Source organism: Bombina bombina, chromosome 7 (genome assembly GCF_027579735.1).
Source record: "Bombina bombina isolate aBomBom1 chromosome 7, aBomBom1.pri, whole genome shotgun sequence".
In the NCBI taxonomy this organism is placed as follows: Eukaryota; Metazoa; Chordata; class Amphibia; order Anura; family Bombinatoridae; genus Bombina; species Bombina bombina.
The window spans coordinates 80,844,319-80,870,243 of NC_069505.1; the positions used below are offsets into that span (position 1 = coordinate 80,844,319).

General features: G+C 35.9%; 1 protein-coding gene across 1 annotated transcript in view; it reads right to left on the bottom strand.

Moving 5' to 3' along the window:
• The window catches only part of LOC128636233 (mucin-6-like), a 114,232-nt gene extending 89,890 nt beyond the window's left edge, over positions 1 to 24,342 (bottom strand). The window contains 1 exon segment of the mRNA XM_053689271.1: positions 23,766 to 24,342. Coding sequence (XP_053545246.1) covers positions 23,766 to 24,342 — 577 coding nt within the window.
• Between the last annotated feature and the right edge of the window lie 1,583 nt (positions 24,343 to 25,925).

The window sequence follows — 25,925 nt, forward strand, 5'->3', positions numbered from 1 at the left end:
ATATGTGCGTATTCATTTTTTAACAAGGGATACTAAGAGAACGAAGCACATTTTGAAAATAGAAGTGAATTTAAAAGTGTCTTAAAATGACATGCTCTATCTGATTCATACAAGTTTAATTGTGACTTTCCTATCCCTTTAAGCAAAGAATACCAAGAGATTAAGCAAAATAGAGTTGGAAAGTTTTTTAAAGAGACATAAAACCCACATTTTTTTATTTCATGATTCAGATAGACCATACAAGTTTAAACAACTTTCCAAATGTACTCCTATTATCACATTTTGCTTTTCTCAGGTTATCTTTTATTGAAAACCAGGAGGGTGAGTTTAGGGGCATGCACGTGTCTGAAGCACTATAATGGCAGCAGTTTTTCAACAATGTTATACATTAACAAGAGCACTAGATGCCAGCACTATTTCCTGTTAAGTAGTGCTACAGACAAGTGCATGCTACCTATCTAGATATGTTCAACAAAGAATAACATAAGAAAAACACACATTTGATAATAGAAGTAAATTGGAAACAATTTTAAAATTGTATTCTCTACCTGAATCATGAAAAAATGGGTTTCATGTCCCTTTAAAAATTGTATTCTCTACCTGAATCATGAAAAAATGGGTTTCATGTCCCTTTAAAAATTGTATTCTCTGCCTGAATCATGAAAAAATGGGTTTCATGTCCCTTTAAAAATTGTATTCTCTATCTGAATCATGAAAGAAAGAATTTGGGTTTCATCTCCCTTTAAGATTCAGCACAAAGCTGTTATTATAGTGAATTCAGAGATAAAAATGCTCAATCAGGAACAAATATTGTTTCAGTAGCCTCTTTTAGCCCTTTAACAAGGAACATGGCAACCCGAGGCAATACTTTTGGCCTTCTTTGGGCCTTGTGAGTGAGGTGCAGCTGAAACAATCGTCTGGGGTTGTCACGTTCCTTGTTCAGAAGAGGATTGCATGGTACTGTCGTTTTTAGGAGGGATCAGACTGATACACTTCAGGAGATTTCTCCTCTGTTAAAGGCATAATAGTGTTGTATTGTATAAAGTCCAATGGGTACTACTAGTGTTGTATTGTATAAAGTCCAATGGGTACTACTAGTGTTGTATTATATAAAGTCCGATGGGTACTACTAGTGTTGTATTGTATAAAGTCCAATGGGTACTACTAGTGTTGTATTGTATGAAGTCCAATGGTTACCACCAGTGTTGTATTGTATAAAGTCCAATGGTTACCACCAGTGTTGTATTGTATAAAGTCCAATGGGTACTACTAGTGTTGTATTGTATAAAGTCCAATGGGTACTACTAGTGTTGTATTGTATAAAGTCAAATGGTTACTACTAGTGTTGTATTGTATAAAGTCCAATGGTTACTACTAGTGTTGTATTGTATAAAGTCTAATGGTTACTAGTAGTGTTGTATTGTATAAAGCCAGATGGTTACTACTAGTGTTGTATTGTATAAAGTCCGATGGTTACTACTAGTGTTGTATTGCATAAAGTCCAATGGTTACTACTAGTGTTGTATTGTATAAAGTCTGATAGTTACTAATAGTGTTGTAATGTATAAAGTCCGATGGTTACTACTAGTGTTGTATTGCATAAAGTCCAATGGTTACTACTAGTGTTGTATTGCATAAAGTCCAATGGTTACTACTAGTGTTGTATTGTATAAAGTCCAATGGTTACTACTAGTGTTGCATTGTATAAAGTCCAATGGTTACTACTAGTATTGTATTGTATAAATTCTGATAGTTACTAATAGTGTTGTAATGTATAAAGTCCAATGGTTACTACCAGTGTTGTATTGTATAACATCCAATGTTTACTACTAGTGTTGTATTGTATAAAGTCCATTTATCAGTTGTGGAGATATGTGCATGTTGTTAAAATGCATTATAAATGAAAAACTAATATCCTCTATGGATGGAAGAAAATATATAAAAACAGGGAAAATTATAACGTCCTTTTGTAAAAGATTGAATTAGTGAAGTACTGTACCATCTAACAACTATAAAGGATTTTTTTTTTTTAAATCCATTTAAAATTTAGTGTCCTTCATGAGTTTGCCACAATGTATCTAATATCCTGTGTTAATAGTATGTAAGCATCTGGAGATGTTCTCTTGGTGTCTCCGGTCGTTGTTACATACCTGAAAATCCCAGTAAAGAGCCGAAGCAAAAAAGGAGTAAGAAAATCATTGTAGAATAGATGTAGTCGACCCCTATTTTTTTGTTAGGTATTCCGTGTTCCAGAAAGACCTGATTATATTGGGCAGGCAGTTTAAATTCTGCCCTGGGGTGAGTTAGAAACTTTCTATGCAAGTCTCACATCTTATATATTATATTATATGGCACCTCCCTTTCTAAGTGACATTAAGATTTACCCATTTAATCTAAAAGGATCTAATCCTTATCTAACTTCATTCTTAGTCAAAAAAATAGTAGGTGCAATTATCTACTTGTACAAATCAATTTGTTATCTAAGTTTCTTTACCCAAACCAGGATGCGGATAGTGATTGTGTTAATGTGTGTACACTAGCCTTCCTATTTGGCTCAACTACTGGAAAGATAGACTTATTATAACTGAAAAGAAACATGAAGTTGCTTTTTTTCTGGCACATTTCTTTAAGGCACTTAGGCCTAGATTTGGAGTTTGGCGGTAGCCGTGAAAACCAGCGTTAGAGGCTCCTAACGCTGGTTTTAGGCTACCGCCGGTATTTGGAGTCAGTCAAAAAAGGGTCTAACGCTCACTTTTCAGCCGCGACTTTTCCATACCGCAGATCCCCTTACGTCATTTGCGTATCCTATCTTTTCAATGGGATCTTCCTAACTCCGGTATTTAGAGTCATGTCTGAAGTGAGCGTTAGAAATCTAACGACAAAACTCCAGCCGCAGAAAAAAGTCAGTAGTTAAGAGCTTTCTGTGCTAACGCCGGTTTATAAAGCTCTTAACTACTGTGCTCTAAAGTACACTAACACCCATAAACTACCTATACACCCCTAAACCGAGGTCCCCCCACATCGCCGCCACTTGATTACATTTTTTAACCCCTAATCTGCCGACCGCCACCTACGTTATACTTATGTACCCCTAATCTGCTGCCCCTAACACCGCCGACCCCTGTATTATATTTATTAACCCCTAACCTGCCCCCCACAACGTCGCCGCCAGCTACCTACACTTATTAACCCCTAATCTGCCGACCGCAAAGCGCCGCCACCTACATTATAGCTATGTACCCCTAATCTGCTGCCCCTAACACCGCCGACCCCTATATTATATTTATTAACCCCTAATCTGCCCCCCACAACGTCGCCTCCACCTGCCTACACTTATTAACCCCTAATTTGCCAAGCGGACCGCACCGCTATTATTATAAAGTTATTAACCCCTAATCCGCCTCACTAACCCTATAATAAATAGTATTAACCCCTAATCTGCCCTCCCTAACATCGCCGACACCTAACTTCAATTATTAACCCCTAATCTGCCGACCTAATCTCGCCGCTATTCTAATAAATGTATTAACCCCTAAAGCTAAGTCTAACCCTAACACTAACATCCCCCTAAATTAAATATAATTTTAATCTAACGAAATTAATTAACTCTTATTAAATAAATTATTCCTATTTAAAGCTAAATACTTACCTGTAAAATAAATCCTAATATAGCTACAATATAAATAATAATTATATTATAGCTATTTTAGGATTTATATTTATTTTACAGGTAACTTTGTATTTATTTTAACCAGGTACAATAGCTATTTAATAGCTAAAATAGTTAAAATAATTACAAATTTACCTGTAAAATAAATCCTAACCTAAGTTACAATTAAACCTAACACTACACTATCAATAAATTAATTAAATAAAATACCTATAATTATCTACAATTAAACCTAACACTACACTATCAATAAATAAATTAAATGCAATTCCTACAAATAAATACAATGAAATAAACTAACTAAAGTACAAAAAATAAAAAAGAACTAAGTTACAAAAAATAAAAAAATATTTACAAACATTAGAAATATATTACAACAATTTTAAACTAATTAGACCTACTCTAAGCCCCCTAATAAAATAACAAAGCCCCCCAAAATAAAAAAATGCCCTATCCTATTCTAAATTACTAAAGTTCAAAGCTCTTTTACCTTACCAGCCCTGAACAGGGCCCTTTGCGGGGCATGCCCCAAGAAGTTCAGCTCTTTTGCCTGTAAAAAAAAACATACAATACCCCCCCCAACATTACAACCCACCACCCACATAACCCTAATCTAACCCAAACCCCCCTTAAATAAACCTAACACTAAGCCCCTGAAGATCTCCCTACCTTGAGTCGTCTTCACCCAGCCGAGCCAAATTCTTCATCCAAGCGGAGCAAGAAGAGGTCCTCCATCCGGTAGAAGTCTTCATCCAAGCAGGGCAGAAGAGGTCTTCCATCCGTTTGAAGTCTTCATCCAAGCGGCATCTTCTATCGTCATCCATCCGGAGCGGAGCGGCAGCATCCTGAAGACCTCCGACGCGGAACATCCATCCTGGCCGACGACTGAACGACGAATGACAGTTCCTTTAAATGACATCATCCAAGATGGCGTCCCTCGAATTCCGATTGGCTGATAGGATTCAATCAGCCAATCGGAATTAAGGTAGGAATATTCTGATTGGCTGATGGAATCAGCCAATCAGAATCAAGTTCAATCCGATTGGCTGATCCAATCAGCCAATCAGATTGAGCTCGCATTCTATTGGCTGTTCCGATCAGCCAATAGAATGCAAGCTCAATCTGATTGGCTGATTGGATCAGCCAATCGGATTGAACTTGATTCTTAGTTCTTTTTTATTTTTTGTACTTTAGTTAGTTTATTTCATTGTATTTATTTGTAGGAATTGTATTTAATTTATTTATTGATAGTGTAGTGTTAGGTTTAATTGTAGATAATTATAGGTATTTTATTTAATTAATTTATTGATAGTGTAGTGTTAGGTTTAATTGTAACTTAGGTTAGGATTTATTTTACAGGTAAATTTGTAATTATTTTAACTATTTTAGCTATTAAATAGTTCTTAACTATTGAATAGCTATTGTACCTGGTTAAAATAAATACAAAGTTACCTGTAAAATAAATATAAATCCTAAAATAGCTATAATATAATTATAATTACATTGTAGCTATATTAGGATTTATTTTACAGGTAAGTATTTAGCTTTAAATAGGAATAATTTATTTAATAAGAGTTAATTAATTTCGTTAGATTAAAATTATATTTAACTTAGGGGGGTGTTAGTGTTAGGGTTAGACTTAGCTTTAGGGGTTAATGCATTTATTAGAATAGCGGCGAGATTAGGTCGGCAGATTAGGGGTTAATAATTGAAGTTAGGTGTCGGCGATGTTAGGGAGGGCAGATTAGGGGTTAATACTATTTATTATAGGGTTAGTGAGGCGGATTAGGGGTTAATAACTTTATAATAATAGCGGTGCGGTCCGCTCGGCAGATTAGGGGTTAATAAGTGTAGGCATGTGGAGGCGACGTTGTGGGGGGCAGATTAGGGGTTAATAAATATAATATAGGGGTCAGCGGTGTTAGGGGCAGCAGATTAGGGGTACATAGGGATAATGTAAGTAGCGGCGGTTTACGGAGCGGAAGATTAGGGGTTAATAATAATATGCAGGGGTCAGCGATAGCGGGGGCGGCAGATTAGAGGTTAATAAGTGTAAGGCTAGGGGTGTTTAGACTCGGGGTACATGTTAGAGTGTTAGGTGCAGACGTAGGAAGTGTTTCCCCATAGCAAACTATGGGGCTGCGTTAGGAGCTGAACACGGCTTTTTTGCAGGTGTTAGGTTTTTTCCAGCTCAAACAGCCCCATTGTTTCCTATGGGGGAATCGTGCACGAGCACGTTTTAGAGGCTGGCCGCGTCCGTAAGCAACTCTGGTATCGAGAGTTGAAGTTGTGTTAAATATGCTCTACGCTCCTTTTTTGGAGCCTAACGCAGCCATTCTGTGGACTCTCAATACCAGAGTTATTTTAAAGGTGCGGCCAGAAAAAAGCCAGCGTTAGCTACGCGGGTAGTTACCGACAAAACTCTAAATCTAGCCGTTAGATTTTATGGAAAGTGTGAAAATTGTCAATAGTTTCTTGGCAGCGAGAGACGACTTTTGGAAGGCCCATGTAATTTAAACCATAAAGTGAAAATGATAGGCCATTGCCCTGAAGTTAACTTAAACTCCTGGATTCATTTTGGAAGTCAACAGTAAGGTTGAAGGGAGGACTTGAAAGGAGACAAACATCAATCTTTTATAGACTAAATTTAAGTGAACACATTGGTAAAGCCCAAGACCATCGATAGTGTAGACAGGTTAAAGAAACATTAAACTCAAAATACAATTTTCCATTAAATGTATAATTATGCATAGTTATATGTGTTGCAATGCACTATTTGTTTTGCCTGGTTTTTATGTAATTTCAATCTAAAAATGTTAGCTACCCCAAAGAGACTGGAGTGAATATTTCTTAATTGGATATTAAACTCAACATGAATCCCATGTGAATTGTGCATTAATGTGTTTTAAACACTGTTTTGTACCCATTTTACTTTACCTGCTTTTAATTAAACTTTGAATATTGAAAAACTGAGCTCTGATCCTCCAAAACTCTAAGATTCTATACAGTAGGTTAAAGGAAAGATTAGCAATAAGTCTAATGAAATTGAAACCAATTGGGAGGATCGACAGCTTCCGGTAAGGGTGAAGGCAGCGTGTGTGAGCTGGCGAAGTGCCTTGATCGAAAAGGCTGCTAACATCTCACCTCTGTTGCTCAAGTCCATAAGCGGTGAAGCCATCACGCGTTTGGACGTTAGACCTGAACAGGCCTGAGCATTTGGAAGGCCATCAAAGCCGAGCGGCTCTGTAAGCAGAGCCACTTCTATCCTGTCATGAAGGACCGTACAGAGGGCGAATGATGAAAACTACAGTCGCAAGAATTCAGAACATCTGTCGACCTACCGCAAGTTGTGGGCCCAAGCTGGCATGGTCGAGGAGGAGGTATCATCCTGTTGTTGGCGGGGCAGACATAGAGAAAGAGGGGCCTCTTATGAGTGCAGCCGGGGTGTGACCGGTGAGAACACAGCACACCACTGGATATCTCTGAGGCTGTCTGAAAGTCGAGGCTGTATGGAGAGTTCTCTAATTGTCTGCTGCCACTATCAATCAAAGGCTATGAAGAATAATATATGAGCGACCAAAAGAAAAGGTATCTCCTAACCGCAAGTAAAAAAATCATTGTACTGTATACTGGGAGCTCAGGGAAAATACTGTGACCCGTTTCTGGATTTTAGTTCTTGAATACCTGATATAACCGTGGGTATACAGCCTGCAGTTCCTCAAAGAGGGCTATTAGATCAGGGTATATTTTAACCATTGCATATATTGGGAAATATCTGTTTAAAAGAGTTGAAGAATGGTTTATATTATCTTCCCAAAGTTGGAGTAAAACAGCTGCAGAAACTGGAATAAGGAGCCTGGGACAGGACTTATGGGTATCGCCTGCTATAGTTATAGCATAAAGGGTATTACTATATATCTAGCCCTAACTGTCTAAATCTACTGCAGAAATTGAATAAGCACAAAGGTCTTGGATCAGGACTTCTAGGCAGTGCTTGATATATCTGTAGCAAAAGAGTATATTTTATTTAACTGTCTGTTCTCAGGCGTAGGGAGTTTCAATCCTAGGATTGAAGAAGATGTACACTTGTATAGCACTCTACCCTAAGGGAAAGTGGCTCAGGGTTAGAACAATTATTTCAAAGGGAGGAAAACAGTATCAACCGTAACAAATTAAAATATAACCTTTATTAGGTATCACTTAAAAATAAATCCACAAACAAACATATATTTTGTTAAAAACACAGAATGTAAATGAGGTAATAATATGCTGCGCATTATATTCAACACAGAAAGTGGCTTATAAGGTTAATTCTTAACCTAGGGTTAAACATCCATAGTTAAGAAAAATCATGTTCTAATACATGCAGAATATAAGGTGTTGTTGGGTATATTCACAGGTGTTGGGTGCAACTTGATATCAGTATTCAGTTGGGTAAAAATCAATGGCAATGGCAAGCATGGCAAATAAGAAACTGGGATAACCTGAAAGCTAAATAATATAGCATATGTGACTGACAATATTTGGCCAATTAGAGAATTGCACAGTTTCACTGATTAATTGAAATGTATGGAACTGTATAAGCTGAGATATGCTAACTAAATGTTAATAACTAGCGTTAAGAGGGGTTCAATCATATTGATGTATGTTTTTTGAGAGAAGCCCAGATTTTTTTTTAAAAGCATAGATATATCCTCCCTTTACTTACTGATATATGCAAGATACTTAAGTGTCTAAATTAGATTTGAAGTGTAATGTTTGCTTGTTTGTCTCACATCAGTAGATTTATTTTAGAAAAGAGGATTATTAAGGGACATAATACTAGCTCTGGATATTTAGGTATACTGGGGTAAATTTAAGAAACTATATTTAGATTTTTGTAAGCGTAAAGGGACAGTCAACACCAGAATTGTTGTTGTTTTAAAAGATAGATAATCCCTTAATTACCCATTCCCCAGTTTTGCATAACCAACAGTTATAATTATACACATTTTACCTCTGTAAGTACCTTTTATCTAAGCCTCAGCAGACTGCCACCTTATTTCAGTTCTTTTGACAGACTTGCATTTTAGCCAATCAGTGTTCTCTCCTCGGTAAATTCACGTGCATGAGCTCAATGTTTACTATATGAAACACATGAACTAATGCCCTCTAGTGGTGAAAAACTATCAAAATGCATTTAGATTATAGGTGGCCTTCAAGGTCTAAGAAATTAGCATATGAACCTCCTAGGTTTAGCTTTCAACTAAGAATACCAAGAGTACAAAGCAAAATTGGTGATAAAAGTTTATTTGGAAAGTTGTTTAAATTTGCATGCCCTATTTGAATCATGAAAGTTTTTTTTTGTACTTGACTGTCCCTTTAAGGATACTCAGTAAAGTGTTTAGAGAATTTCACAGTCTGCTTACAAAAAGTTGTGATTAGATGGCTTATTGCTGCTTTTTTAATGTCTTATTCTTCTTTCCCCCCCTCTTTTTTTTTATTTATAACTCACGCTCAATCACATTTACCCACAATGCCGCCTAAACAGAAAGATACTAAAAAAGTAAACAAAGTGATTCTAGTATAGATAACTCTAGTGAAATGCATGAGTATGCCTCTAATCAATAAGATTCTACAATACTACTCCAACAGATGTCCAGTGAAATTAGACCATTCTTAGCCAGAATGGTAAAAACGGAAAATAGAATCTCTGATATTGAGGACAGGGCTAATATACAAGAGCAAATAACCTCTGAACAGGATAAAAAAAATAGTATTATGGAAACTAGGCTAGATAAAGCGGAGGATAGAGCCAGACGAAACAACCTCAGAATAATTGGAATCCCTGAAACAATAGAGTATCAAGATATATTGACATTTTCTGCAAAAAAATTACCCCTATTATAAGGATTCCATCCAGATCAATAACCAGTAGAAATTGAGAAAGCACATAGAGTAGGCTCTGTGCGAAAAAATCCTAATGGCACTTTAAAGAATAGAGCTGCTTTAATTAAATTTCTGAAATTTCAAGATAAATGAAATATGCTTAGGGCGTATCATAAGATCAATAACCTTGTAATAGATCAGCAGAGGTTGTTAATATTTCAAGAGTTTTTAAAAGAAACCTGCCGTAAAAGAAAAGAGATGTCAACCTTATGCTCCAAGCTTATTCAAAATGGCATTAATGCTAGACTGGTATACCCAGCAAAGATAGATTTGGAAAAGAATGGTGAAAAGTTAACTTCAAATAATGTAACTGAGGCTGCAGAATTCTGTCATAAACAGAACATTAACAAAGTCTAATAACATAAATCTTTTAATAGGTCAATGGAATGTATAGGGTACATGGATGTTCGGTTCTTTATTGTTTTATTTTTCCTTCTTATGATGTTGAGGCGGGGAACAGATGGAAGCTCAAGAAATGTGTTTTTTATTTAGTATATGGACAAATATACATATTATGTCTTTGTTTTTAATCCATTGGTGCATCTGGAGGGTGGGAAAGAATCCCCCCCCCCTTTAATTTATGTCAGATAAATTGAAACTAGTCTCTTGGAATGTGGGAGGTACAGTATATCCTCCCCGGATAATCAATTAGGGAAACATAATCCAGATGTGGCCCTAATCCAAGAAACCCATCTTAAACCACAGGAAGCTGCTAAACTAAAAGGCAAATGGGTGGGAGAAGTAATAGCTACCCCTTTTCGAGGGGAAGAAGAGAGGAACAGCTATTTTGCTAAACAAACGATTAACATATAAAATTATCTCCCAAGAAAATGACCCAGAAGGGTCCAGATAGAGTTTCAAATTCACAATTATCAATTGGTAATAGGTAATATATATGGACCAAATCAAATGAATAAAGGTTTCTGGGATAAATTGAGTAGTAAACATTTTAATTACACCAAGAAAAACATAGTGATAGCTGGAGATTTTAATAAGACGATGTCTCCCTCTTTAGATAGATCAAATTCTACCCAAATCACACAGAAAAAAAAGAGTTATACAGAAATTTTGTCATAGACTACTTTTAAAGGATATTTGGAGAATTCAGCATCCTGATGCTAAAGAATTTACCTGCAAATCAAAAACATTTAAAACATTCTCCAGATTAGATAAATTTCTCATCTCTAATAGTCTAGCTGGGAAAGAGATTAATACAGACATAAAGGAAATTATGATATCAGACCATGCAATTATATCTTTAGAAGGGAACTTTAATAATAACCAGGTTAGGAACTATTCCAGATTTTATTTTTCTTAACTATCCTTTACATAATGTACATTTTAAAAATTTGCTACAAGGAAAATGGCAAGAGTTTTACGAATTGTATAAATCATTGATACACAAACCCGAAATCTTTTGGGGAAACAGCCAAATCAGTACTCAGAGGGGAAATCAAACTTTTCCTATGCAAGTGGAAAAAGAAATTGGTATACAAGGAAGAACAACTTTCTAATTGGGTCAAAAATACTTTCAGAAACTATATCAATAACTCAACACAGCAACTTTGGGAGAGATATTCAGAAGCAAGGAATGTACAGGATATTTTTTTAAAACAGAATATGGCAAGAGAGGAGATGAGATTAAAAGCATTTTTTGCCGGGCAATATGGAAACTCGGCAAAATATCTCGCTAGATTAACAAAAAATAGAAGGTTAAAAAATTTGATTATAGCCATTAGTGGTAATAAGGGAAGATTTCTTAACAATAATAATAGACAAGCTTTCTTTGAATTTTACCAAAAAGCATATGCTAAGGGACAGGTTAATGAGGAAAACAAAAAAGAGTTCTGGCAGGGATTAAAGTTCCCCAGCATACCTAAATCCCCCTATTTCTCAGCTGCAAATATCACAATCTCATTATTACAAGCTTTTATCTTCCATTATTGCTGATAGAGCCAATTATACATACAGATCAGGTGGGATTCATGTCAGGGCAGAGACAATTTAAAATGTTGCGTAAAGCTATGTTAGTATTAGATTATTATGCAAATCAATTTGGAAAAAAAATGGCCAAATAGATCTCGCTCTATTGACTATTGATGCTGAGAAAGCTTTCGATTATGTCTCATGCGATCATATGTTTACTGCACTGGAAGGCTTTGGTTTAATATGACATGTTTACAATTATATTGGCACGATCTATGCAAACCCAACATCTTATATCTTAGTCAATGGAGAAAGTTCAGATAAAATTATGTTGCGTAGGGGTACCAGACAGAGATGCCCACTATCACCACTACTTTTTAATTTGGCCCTTGAATCTTTGGCAGTTTCGTTACGTGACAAGCTAGAAGGGATACAACTAGGAGAGAGGAACTTAGTGTTGTCCTTATACGCAGACGATATCCTATTATAATTGAGTAACACAAATATTTTATAGTTCTTTTTCCGGATATAAAATTAATACTGGAAAATCTGAATTTTTATGGATTTTGAAATCATCTGTGGTATTACAGACACAACATCCTTTTAGAGAGGTACCGCATATAAATTATCTTGGAATAAAATTAAGTAGAAAATCTAAACTTTGGTATGAATTACATTTTCCTAATTTCTTCGTAGAATGTAGGAATAAACTAGATAAGTGGATGTTTTTACCAATATATCTCACAGCACAAGTAATGTTGGTTAAAACTATACTCTTTCATAAACTTCTATACATATTACAGAATTTACCTATTATGTTGACTAATAGGGATATCGTGGCTTTTTATAAATTATGCTCTAACTTTTTCTGATATAAGAAAAAACCGAGGCTAGCTATCCAGAAATTAACACACTCCAAAAAGAATGGGGGTCTAGCTTTCCCAAATGTAAAATTTTACAATTGGGTTGCATAACCATTATCCAAATTTGCTGTGGATTGGATAACAGAAAAAGATTGTTACCTATATTGATATAGAATCTAAGTTGTTCAACCATTTTTGCTGAAGGCTTTAGTGCATTTTCCAAGTAATACACTACCTAGTAATATAATTCAATTACAGACATATAGATGGATTATTTGTGCATGGCAAAAACGCTGCAAATGAATTCAGATAGATTATATGAAATCAGAATTTTTACCCTTACTTGGTAATCCAGACTTTGGTCCTGGTTTGATCAATGGAATTTTTAACATTTGGGCTAGCAAAGGTCTTAAAGGGGTCCATTAACTGTGTAAAGATAGTTCTAGAACCATGAAATTATATACTGAAGTGATGGAAGAATTTGACTTGACAAAATTTTATATTTTTGCATATTTAAAAGCAAGACATTTTGTTACAAGTTTGGGCAAAGATGCAGCAAATAATTGGTCTCTAAGCAAATTAGATACAGTAATTAAAATATATGCGAATGGGAATTATTCAAAACAATTTCTATCTTGCTGGAGTATCTGGAATATTTACAGTGAGCAAATTTGGCAATAATTGAATAATAAGTTGTCAGGAGTTTCTAGAGAACAGCTGACTGATAGTTTCCGATTAGTAGAGAAAACCTGGGTATCTTCTTCATGGAGGGAATCCCATTTTAAATTGATTGTTATATATTACGCCTCGTTAATTAAGAAAGTGGTGTAACAAGAAAGAATTTTGTGCAAAATGCTGTGCTGAGAAAACGGATTTAATACACTTCTTCTGGCAGTGCCCAAAAATCTTACAATTCTGGAACAAGGTCAATTTTTGGCCATATCGTTTTTTTTTGTACAATTAATATAAATTGACACTAGAAGATATCCTTTTCCTTAGAAAAGGTTCCCCTAATCAGCAGAATCATAGATTAATAAACACTACTATCTTAGAAAGTAGGAATTTTATTCTAAGGAATTGAAAAATAAACAGTGCCCTACCTATCTCCGAATACGATCAGGTTGATTGACACCCCCTGCTAGCTGCCGACTGGCCGAAAATCTGCATGGGGCGGCATTGCACCAGCAGTTCACCAAAACTACTGGTGCAGTAATAAATGCAGACAGCGTATGCTGTCGGCATTTATCAATGTGCAGAGGACATGATCCGCTATATCGGATGTCCACTAGCACATTAATAAATAGGCCCCTTAGTGTTTTTACAACAATGATGCAGAAACAGCTAGTGTTATAACAATATGCCGTTAAATATTATAATGAAAAAAAATTGAGAGATTTTTCGATAAATGGCTGCTTGTGATTTTGTCCTTTACACAAGAGCTACAAATACAAATAGTATTACCCTTTAGAGACTCTGAAACTATGTATTATAAAATTGAAAGAGGCAGATTTCCAGTAAAGTGGACATGGAGAAATAGGTAGGTTTTCACCCCCTCTTTTCTCCCCTCATCCTCTCTCCCCTTTTGCCCCCCTCTCTGGATTTACCAAGATGGATTACTTGAATAAAATGTGTTAATAAGCATAAGAAAGATGTCATGCTTATAATTTGAGTATAGAGGAACCCCAAGTATATATAGATATGAGGGTTATAATTGCATTAGATCTTAAAGGGAACCCATAGTTGAGGAGGGTCTAGGATTCCTATGTGATAACGCATGACTGTTGTTAGAAAGGTAATGTCATAGATGTTTATTTAGAATTAGTAAGTAGATGAATTGAAATATGTTTGTGAACATGATGGGATATTTATAGACTCTTATTATCATGAAGAGTTATAAAAAGCAAGGAACAAGATGCTATGGGATTCTAGTCTAGCTAGTAAATACTATCTTGATTTACATTTTATTTTATTTTTATGTTAAAGGGTCGAAATGATGTTGAGACATGTACAGATTTTCCTTTTTTTTGTCTAGTGCATTATAACGCATTAATAGTGTGAATGTATATTTTGATTTACTCAAAAAAAAAAAAGATTCTATACAGTGATTGATTAATTGATCAGTGCATAAGCTAATTTATATCTGTCCTTAACTGGTCACAACAAAGTACTACAAAATAATACAAATTCTGCTAACAAAACTTTTAAATATTTTAAAACATATTTTGTAGATAGGTGATTAATTTCTGATGCATATATTAGAATATACTACAATGTCCGTTTCATAAGGCTAACAAGCTTATCATGTCAGTAGATTTTGACCTGGAGGATTTAAAAAAAAAATATTTTTTATTGTAGGCAAAATTGCAATAACAATATAATAAAATAAACTTCCATACACATCTTGTAGGGATAGAACAATACCGTTTCGTAACATACAGCATGACATTTGATGCATTTCCATAGATATTTTGTAGAGGCCATGTATCACATTCGTTTTCTATCTTACAGATCCTAAGGTAGTTAAATTGCAACATACCTGCATCTTCAAGAAAATATTCTTATATACAGAGGTATGCTGTGCTGTGAATGTCACCATACCTAGATACACTTGCAGATCAAGATTGCTTAAATATACAGATATGTATAGACGGCATTGCAGTGATAAACTGGAATCAGTGTTCACTTGCCGGGGGTCTCTCGTCCCTGAGTTAGGGCACCTCTAATCACTCATAGTGAGGTGCTCCTTCTGGGGCTGTCTAGGGACCGTTTCAAGGGTCATTTTGGTTAGTCGCTCGAGTAGGAGCAGGCCCTACTGCTTGCACTGTGACAGGTAGGTCTCCCAGGGTTCCCAAATGTGACTGAATTCAGCTGACTGTTTTCTCATTATAAAGACATAGTCTTCCATGGACTTAACATAGTTCACATAGTCTACTAGACCTGGAGGAATTCTTAGATGTATGGGCATGTCCCTCCTCAACATACATATTTCAGATCCAAAATAAACATCTTCATGGAGTCCAGTGGTGGGATCTACAGTAGTAAGTTAATGTATCTTAGATAACTATTCTCAATTTTATCATGTTCAGTGGTACTGATTCTATTTATGTAGACAGAAGACACAAGGCCTTAGACAAAGGGACGTTAAGTTTTCTTGCAGGCACATTTGGTAGTGGATAACAGAGTCTATTGACCTTTTAGGAGTAAGTAAAGCAACATTTAACAAAACTGAGGTGGGAATGGATTTAGTGCTTTTTGTAGAACACAAACTAAAAAGTGTAGTATAATATACTACTTTAAATTGGGCTTAGATATATTTCTTTTGCATGATGTACCGAGTCCACGGATTCATCCTAACTTGTGGGATATTGTCCTTCCTGACAGGAAGTAGCAAAGAGAGCACCACAGCAAAGCTGTCTATATAGCTCCCCCGTTAACTCCAACCCCCCAGTCATTCTCTTTGCTGGCTCTAAGCAGGAAGAGTAAAGAGAAGAGTTGTTAAACTGTTAGTTTTATTTTATCTTCAATCAAGTGTTTGTTATTTTTAAATGGTACCGGTGTTGTACTATTTACTCTCAGGCAGGACATAGATGAAGATTTCTGCCTGGAGGATGATGATCTTAGCATTTGTAACTAAGGTCCACTGCTGTTCCCACAGAAGCTGAGGAGTACAGGAAACTTCAGTATGAGGAACGGTTTCTTGCTATACAGCAATGAGGTATGTTCAGTCATATTTTCTGCAGAGACTGTGTTAACTCAGAAAGGCTGACAGTGTCCCCATTAGGGGAAGGGTAAGCAGTAATCCTAGTGTTATCAGAGGTTTTTACTAGCTTGCATAAAGGGTTCATTTTTTTGTGGGCACTCAGTTTATGTGAATTTGGGACAAATGTTTTTGTGTCTGGGAGTAACATTTTCTGTTTTATGGGACATTTGCTTGAGGGTTCTTTGGGGTTGTTTACAACCCACATGGCTTTCAGGCAGGGTTTGTTAGTTTTGTGTAGGCCCCAGCAACATTGAGTGAGGTGGGCGGGGCCTACATTTACAAGCAGCAAGCAACTTCTCCTGAGGTCCTGACTAAACACAGAAGGGTATGGCTACTTGGGTTAAATGGGTAAATATCTTAAATGTATTACCATTCAGTTTGCTTGCCATTTTTTTTTATTAACCTCATCCACTATGTTACTATATTTAATAGGTGACCTGCTCACACTGAAAAACTGTCAGGAGATGTTCAGACACTATCCATTTTCTACAAGATAAGGGGAGGATTTCAAAATAGCTATTGGTCATGTGAAATTGCTGTGCCAAGGACAGTTTTTGCCTTTAAAGAAGTACCTTTGAATTAGACATGTGCGCAGCTGAAAAAATTGTTTCTTTCATTTCGGACCGATTCAGATTTTTTTCAAATTTCGTTTCGGATCGTTTCGAATTCGGATACATTTGAATGTATTCATTTAGGCTTCATTTGGATTTGAATAAATTTGGATGTATTTCAGATTCGATTAGTAAATTCGGAAGTTCGGTATGTGTTATTTTGATTCAGAGGGTTCCAAGTTACACAAACAGAATTATATCACTGTTCTATCTCACTAAATCTTACTAAATTTCATTTTTATACTGAATTGTGATTATAAATTTAATGTTTATACTGAATTGTGATTAGTCCATGGCCATTCGAATGTAACAAATATGTATTCGAATGTAACAAATCCGAACTAATTTGGATTTATTTGTTATGAATGCATTCGGATTAGTTTAGTTTTGTTGCTAGGGTAATTTTGGAAATTCGAATCGATTTGAATCTACGAATTTGGCGAATTCGTCCGAATTTTGATTTGGAACGAAACGAAACTCACATGTCTACCTTGAACTAGGATTGTTCATAGCTGCAATAGATGGTGTGTGTTTCTTTTCCAGGGTGAGTGGTGTGCAAAGCTGTAGCCAGTGAAACAGTTTGAGTTGGTCTTAATTAGGCTTATTTAAACGGACACTGAACCCACATTTTTTATTTCATGATTCATATAGAGCATGCAATTTTAAGCAACTTTCTAATTTACTCCTATTATTAAATTTTCTTCATTCTCTTGGTATCTTTATTTGAAATGCAAGAATGTAAGTTTAGATGCTGGCCCTTTTTTGGTGAACAACCTGAGTTGTTCTTGCTGATTGGTGGATAAATTCATCCACCAATAGAAAAGTGCTGTCCAGAGTCGGAACCAAAAAAAGCTTAGATGCCTTCTTTTTCAAATAAAGATAGCAAGAGAATGAAGAAAAATTGATAGTAGGAGTAAATTAGAAAGTTGCTTACAATTGCATGCTCTATCTGAATCACAAAAGAAACAAATTTGGGTTCAGTGTCCCTTTAAGAATCTAGTTCTCCTGGAGCTGTTCCACAGAATTATTATTGTTTTTTGGAGGGGAAATTAGCTGACATTATTAGATGTTGTTTCATTTTGACATATGCCATTGCCCCCTCTAATTTGGATTCTAAGAGTACTAGTGTTGCTGTGCTAGGGGTTGTATATCAATTATAGAGTCAGGCATATACCAGGTGTTGAAAATTTAATAACTTACATTTCAATATTCTATTTACAGAGATTTCAGAATATGAAAAGTGAATGAACGTTTGTCAGGAGTTTCTGTGGCTGTTCATCATAATTATAGCTGAACTGGAATCAACATAGCTACATGAACATGGATTGATTACTTTCAGGTAAGGTTGCAATGGGTAAATAGCTGCATAGTAGGACAACTTCTGAAGCTTGTTGGGTGGAGCGATTGCTCTAATTGGAGAAGTGTTGAAAAATTGGTAGACTTATCCTTTCCTTCATTGGAATGTTAATTTAATGCTTTGTTTTATTTTTTGGTTGCTTGTTTTTTGCCATGCAGTAAAGAACTTGGGAAAAAAAAGAAGATTTTAAAGCATATTTTATTACTTTTTCTTTCTTGAGGGGTTTGTCTAGTTTTGCGGTTTGGTTTTTACCATGAATTTATTGTTGGCCTATTTCCAAGCATTGGGGAATTTGGTGTTTGTTAGTAAATGTTGGCCAGTTGTGGCAAGTTTATTTATTGATGATGTGTGTGACATTATTATCATTATCATTATTATTATTATTAATTTGTATAGGTTCTTACATCTCCATCTTGGTACATAGGCCTATGATTGGTCACTTTGATAGGTTCATATCTGTTTCTCTATCACTTAGGCCTCCCATGCCAAGTTTAAGCTTTTATGCTTTTATCACAATTTCTATTTGTTGTATTTTTTGGGTACACAATATTATACTCTTAAACTATACTATGCTATTGCATGAGGTTACATGGACATTTTTAACTATACCATGTAGTCAAATGAAGTAATGACAATCTGTAACTATGACGTGATATGATATGGGTTAATATAACAATCTCTAATAATACTATGAGGAAAATGTATCAAGCTGGTGTTGTCACGTGTGATGCAACTTCTCTTGGTGAAATTTAAGATTGCATAAGAGCTCTCGTGGAATCGCTGATTTTTTGCAACCAATTGTGTGAGAGCAAAGCCTGTCAATCACCCTGGACTTGTGGAGCATTACAAATCTGTTTTCCCCTGTACTGTATAGTTTTAGGAGGTAATATTACAATCTTTAACTACACAATGTAAATATATGATGTGATTTAGTTAAAGGGACATAATACTCATATGCTAAATGACTTGAAACTGATGCAGTATAACTGTAAAAAGCTGACAGGAAAATATCACCTGAGCATCTCTATGTAAAAAAGGAAGATATTTTACCTCACAATTTCCTCAGCTCACCAGAGTAAGTGCTGAGTAAAAAGTTATACTTTAGCTGCTGTCAAGCTGCAGGTAAAAAAATAAATAAAAAATAAATAAATGAAGAAATGAACAGCAGCCAATCAGCATCAACAGTGCTGAGGTCATGAAATATTTTACTGTGATCTAATGAGATTTGACTTAAAGGGACAATCAACACCAGAATTTTTATTGTTTAAAAAGAAAGATAATCTTTTTCTTACCCATTCCCCAGTTTTGCATAACCAACATGGTTATATTAATACACATTTTACCTCTGTAATTACTATGTATCTAAGCTTCTGCTGACTGCCCCCTTATTTCAGTTCTAGGTCGCTTCACGTGCATGAGCTCAATGTTATCTATATGAAACACATGAACTAATGCCCTCTAGTGGTCAAAATGTATTCAGATTAGAGGCAGTCTTCAAGGTCTAAGAAATTAGCATATGAACCTCCTAGTTTTAGCTTTAACTAAGAATACCAAGAGAACAAAGCAAAATTGGTGATACAAGTAAATTGGGAAGTTGTTTAAAATTACATGACATATTTAAATCATGAAAGTTTTTTTTGGACTTGACTGTCCCTTTAACTCTCAAGAGATTTCATAGTAAACGCCCTTAAACTGAATAGGGAAATAACATGAGTGTGCATGAGGCTCACTCCCTTGCCTGTCCCGGTACAGACATACAGATTTGCTACTTAATGTCTTTTGCAATGGGGTGCGAATACTTAGGAGATTTTGAGGTAAAATTTCTTTCTTTTTTACATATAGATGTTCAGGTGATATTTTCTAGTCAGTTTTTTACAGCTATGCTGCATCACTTTCAAGTGTTTCAACATTTGGTTATTATGGCCCTTTAAATAAGTTTTTTTTCAACAACAAGCTTTAAATGAAATTGTTAATCTGTAACAAAGTAATACAAATGGAGAGTGTCTCATTATTTCCAAATGAAACAGAAGAGACTAAAAGATTTATAAATTTAATACACATGTGTAATCTACCATTTTACCCTCATTTAATTCAAGTTGGCAAAAAGGGCTTTTGATATGCACTTTATTTACATAACACTCACACAACAACCACTAAATCCTTCTGATACTCATACTCTCTTTTTTTAAATGCTGTATAACTTACATTTTTCAGTTTTTAAGTTAAAAAATAGGAAGTGTGCATGAAGGTAGACTTCCAAATGATGCATAATAACACTAAGCAAATGTCTACTGGCACACCTTGTATTTCCTAGTTAAAAAGGATGATCATCCTGGAGTCATTCTAAAGTAATCATTGACTCCAGACTAGTGATCAGAAGCCATCCTAAAGTATGCCCACAGGCCAAAATATTTAAATGAGACGACTTTAGAGTCATTCACTGGCTGTTCATGCTTGTGAAGTAATCTGCTAATCATTCTGAAGTCTTCATCCTGAAATTGTTTTACCTTAGCTGATGACTTTACAATCCTGATGATGTCTGATGATGTGAAAATGACTTCTAAAGTAGTTTGATGATCATCAGATGACTCCAGGATGGTCCTGTCTTGGATTAAAACAACTCTTTATTGCAGCTTCTTAAATTGGCACAGGTAATGGAAAGCATCTAATACGTTCCACTAGCTATGACCTAGGCCATTGTTTCTTAACTGCAGTCCTCAAGTACTCCCAACAGTCTGGGTTTTCATTATATCTTAACCAGTGCACAGGTAAAGTAATCTGCTGATCATCAGTAACACCATGGTTACTAACCTGCTCTGACCCAAAAGCTGATTATTTCACCTGTGCACTGGTTAAGCTATAATGAAAAACTGGCCTGTTGGGGGTACTTGAAGACTGCGGATGAGAAACAATGATCTAGGCAATTGCCAAAACTCTTTAGTTGTGTTCCACTAGCTATGCCTTTTTAAAAAGCTAAAGTAAAGAGTTGTTTATAATGCACATAATGCCGTTTAAATTATGCTTCTAAAATATATTCTAATTTCCACTTCACCTTAACACCCATAAATGTACTCCCATTTGCAACATCATAGACACGTGGTTACTCGGGCTTCAGGCTTTTTCACTTTCCAGGAGGACATTTTTTGGCAGAGTTTGTGTAGCAGCTATCTATGTGAATCACCACATGTGAGATGCCTTCAGTATACTGTGTTCCAACTATCTGAAATAAGGTTTTAAGTCACCTCCACCACAGTTGGATTGAAGTGGTATTGAGCTTAATTGATACTAATATTGACTGTGGTACACAAGTATGAGACGTTTATTTTTTACATAAATATATGAATATGGCTAATTAGCCTTCACTTGCACAGTTGATTAATTAAATGCCAGCTGGACTAATTTAAATCAAGATTGACTTATTAAGACGTTTCGCCTGTCAGGTCCCTACTAGTTGTACGGGATTAGATAGTAATTTTCTTTTTTGCCTAATATTGTTATGCCAACTTAAAACACATATACACTTACATATATTTTTGGTTCTTTATTTTTTTTTTTTTTTTTTTTTTTATTGAGGTTTGGTTAAAGGCATACAGAGATCATAGAAACAAATTCTTATGTCACATGAGATAAGGCTTCAATGTTACAGAAGTAATAAAATAGACATGAAATAGACGTGTAGCCAGCAAATTACATATCTTGCAAACACTATACAGATAAGATGCTAATCTTTTATGAACCTTCTATATGACACAATAGTTTACTCTTGGGCCAACAAAAGTAACAGGTAGTAATGAATCGCATGAAGGAACTTGTAACTAAGGAGACCACTTTTGGATCTCATTGATAAACCTCAAAAAAAATTTTCTCTTAAATTTAACAACAGTTTTGTTCCTGAGGTCCCGAAGACATATGCAACATAAGACGGGAGGGGTATTAACTGGGAATAATAATAAGTCCTCAGGACTACTCATAAATTATGTGAATTATTGAAGTAAATAAGGGAAATGCTGTGAACTAAGTAAGTTGAATGGTCGCTTTTGTTAGAGTATGGCATAGACAAGATAAGCCATATAGATAGCCCTCCAACATTAGGAGGTACGTTACAAAAGGGGGGGGGGGGGAGGTGGTAAGTGAAATAAGGTTTATGCGACTTATGTGGTATACCATAAATAGGGATATAAGAATAATAGAGCAGGTCCAGCCTACACTAAAAACCCATCCACCGCTGCTATGTAAGAAAGCTGTAAATCACATTGCATTGTATTGTAGCCCCAGCGGGCTCAAAAGATTAAACTGTAGCACACATTCTAACTTCTATTTAAATGGCTTTAGAGGTTTTGTTGCAGAAAGGAAAGGAAACAAATAGACATAGATAATCCAGTACAGTTAGTGGCATGTAAGGTTTGAAAATAGCCCCTTGTAATGAAATGTAAGTAATCATGATACGTATGGCTCACCACCTCGGCCGCCGGCGGCGTCACCATACAGAACCAGTAAACAGGGGTTATATAAAAATAGTTCCGACATCCTAAGAATTTCAAAGTACATGTATATCCTACACTTGGTCTGGTACGTTAGAAATTCAAAGAACATTAATGTTAAGGTTAAGCATTGCAGACATTAGGAGCATTAAAGTGTGAATATTAAATTGTAAAAAAGTGTACAGCCGATACATTGCAAAGGTCAATTTAAAATAAAGAGCAAGCTTGTGGTAGTGGGCTCTTTGGGGTGCTGTGAATGGATGCGTCATAAATTATATTATGAGTGTGTTAAAAGCAATATTAAAGGTATGGACTATGGAGTGGACAATTGGATTAAAAGGAGAGCGGTGAAAACAGGAGGTTATGCTAGGCAGTATAGACTCTTTCTAGAGAAAACACCAGTGAGTAAGACCATTCATAGCAAACATATATATTATCAGACAGGGTTTGATAGATGTCACAATATAGCATAGACAGGGTAAATGGAAATATGCCTAAGTTTAGAGATTAAGGTTTTTGAAAAGGATAGCGGAGGCTGTATGTAATGCTTAGAAACGGTCAAAATAGGACCATATAACAAAACATGGTTAAACAGACTATTGGAGGAACCATGCCAGCTTTAGGTGTAGGTTCTAGATAAAAATTTAAACAAGATCTCTAAGTATAATAAGGATATGGGTATATGGGTTACAAGTATGCTTAAATCCACGCACAACATACACACTAAACAGTAAATATTATGTAATGTGATGGCATAGTGGTACATCTGTGCTGCTTGCCAGTCCAATAGGGTATTATATAAGCATTAGCAATGTGGCAGCTATTAGATTCTCAACATGCCTGTAACATTTAAAGCTTATATGGTATATTGATTTGACAAGACATTGTATTGTAGCACATAAAAAAGAATAAACTGAACATTAATAGCGATAACAACAGTCATCTTATCACCAACATTTGCTCCAAAATACAGTACATATATAATAGCAGAACTAAACCTGTTATATTATTAGTGAACCAATACAAAGTCCCCATGGTGGAAAATAATGTCCGTATAGCAAGCGTGGTAACAAATATATTGTCTGAGATGAAACTTAGACTCACGGATGAGCCAAACATCTACCCCGCTCCTGCTTTCTTCTGAACCATTAAAAGGAGAATCCTCTAACCTATTCCAGACCGTAAGGCTGAGGGCTTTTCTGTAGCCAGCTGTAAGTTTAGTACCAGCTTTGCAGGGCAAATGTCCCGACTTGCCAGATGAAGGGGAGTGACATAAGCTGAGAGACCCATCAGTTCAGATTCTGCTCTATAAGATACCCCGATTACCTCATATGGGCTCCGGTATATTATCAAGCCGTCAAAAGACCTCCGCTGTTCACGTGGCTCAATCCGCACTGAAGCGTTCCGGGGAATATCTGGAGGTGACTTTTCACTAGATGTACTGTAGGGAGTTTGCGAATGTAGGTCTAATAGTTCCTCAGCAGTGACCGGCATATCACTAGCACACTGCCTTTCTGTTTCCACCTTGTCGTGTAGCAGGGATGGATGCTCCGATGTAGTCGTCCAAGATGGCGGCTTTCGCGGGGTAATTGCTCTTTCTGGGTACTTCTCCTCAAAATTAGACAAAACGCCCAGGGTAGCAGAATGTGCTATAAGGGGCTTGAAAGCCTCGGCGATTGTATTCAGAAGGGCATCGTTATGGCGGTCTAAGAGCTCCTTAATCTGATTTAGCAGAAGTGCAGCCATGATTTCACACAAACAGTGTGCCAGCAGTAGTTATAAAAGCAGGACCCGCACCAAGAAGTTTAACACTGCTAGGGTATCTCTCAGGCGGCCAGAAGATAGATCTCTTCAAGGATCTCCAAAATGAGGCGAAAATGTGCAAAATATAGAATAAGACCTTTAGAATTGTAGAATGTTGTAGGAGCTCTAGAAGTGTGCGTCTTATCCCGGCGGTAGCTGGCTCCTCCCCCCGGTTCTTTATTTTTTATATAGGACATCTGCATCTACAGAACACACAAGGTGACTCATGTGAAATATTTTCATTTGTAATGAGCTGGCAGAGTTTCTTATTTATTTTCTGTAGTGATTATCAAATTAATTTTCCCGTTAATTTGCACCTGTATATTTACTCACAACCCACAGGAGAAATGGAAACACTTAATGATACGTTTAATGCAATTGTTTTAATTATAAAATTCTGCATAACAAAGAAAACGTGATCGAATAGCTAATCGAATATCTGCAGCAGTTTGGTTTGATTTACATGTCTTGGAATTGTTGCAATGTACAAGATAGGAAACTTTATGGAACTGCTAGTCGTTGGTACTGTTCAGCGAATTCTTGCCAGACGAAATCTGGTGACATTCTATGTAGTCTCATTTCTCCTTTCTTCTAAACAGTAGTTTATTAATTTCTTTCATGTAATTAGCAAGAGTCCATGAGCTAGTGACGTATGGGATATACAATCCTACCAGGAGGGGCAAAGTTTCCCAAACCTCAAAATGCCTATAAATACACCCCTCACCACACCCACAATTCAGTTTTACAAACTTTGCCTCCTATTGAGGTGGTGAAGTAAGTTTGTGCTAGATTTCTACGTTGATATGCGCTTCTCAGCATGTTGAAGCCCGGTTCCTCTCAGAGTACAGTGAATGTCAGAGGGATGTGAAGGGAGTATCACCTATTGAATACAATGGTCTTCCTAAAGGGGATCTATTTCATAGGTTCTCTGTTATCGATCGTAGAAATTCATCTAATACCTCCCTTTTCAGATCGACGATATTCTCTTATATACCATTACCTCTACTGATTCTCGTTTCAGTACTGGTTTGGCTATCTGCTATATGTGGATGGGTGTCTCTTGGTAAGTATGTTTCATTTACTTAAGACACTCTCATCTATGGTTTGTCACTTTATATATAAAGTTCTAAATATATGTTTGTACTTATATTTGACATGATTCAGGTTTATCAGTATATTTCCTTTTTGCAGACTGTCAGTTTCATATCTGGGAAATGCTTTTAAAAAAAAAAAAAAAAATCTTACCTGAGGTTTTCAAATTGACTCTTTCTAAATTGCGGGCTGTATTAGGCTCGCAAGAGCGCAAAATGCTATAATTTATTGCGTCATTCTTGGCGTGAGACTTTTTGGAGCGAAAAATTACGTTTGTTGACACAAATTCGTCATTTCCGGAGTCTTATTTGGCGACAAGTCTTTTCACGAGGTTGCGTCATCTATGACGCTCGAGTTTCGTTCCGGACATTTTTGGCCCCAAAAAATGTTTTTCGTTTTGTGGTGCGTCATACTTGGCGCCAAACATTTTTTCA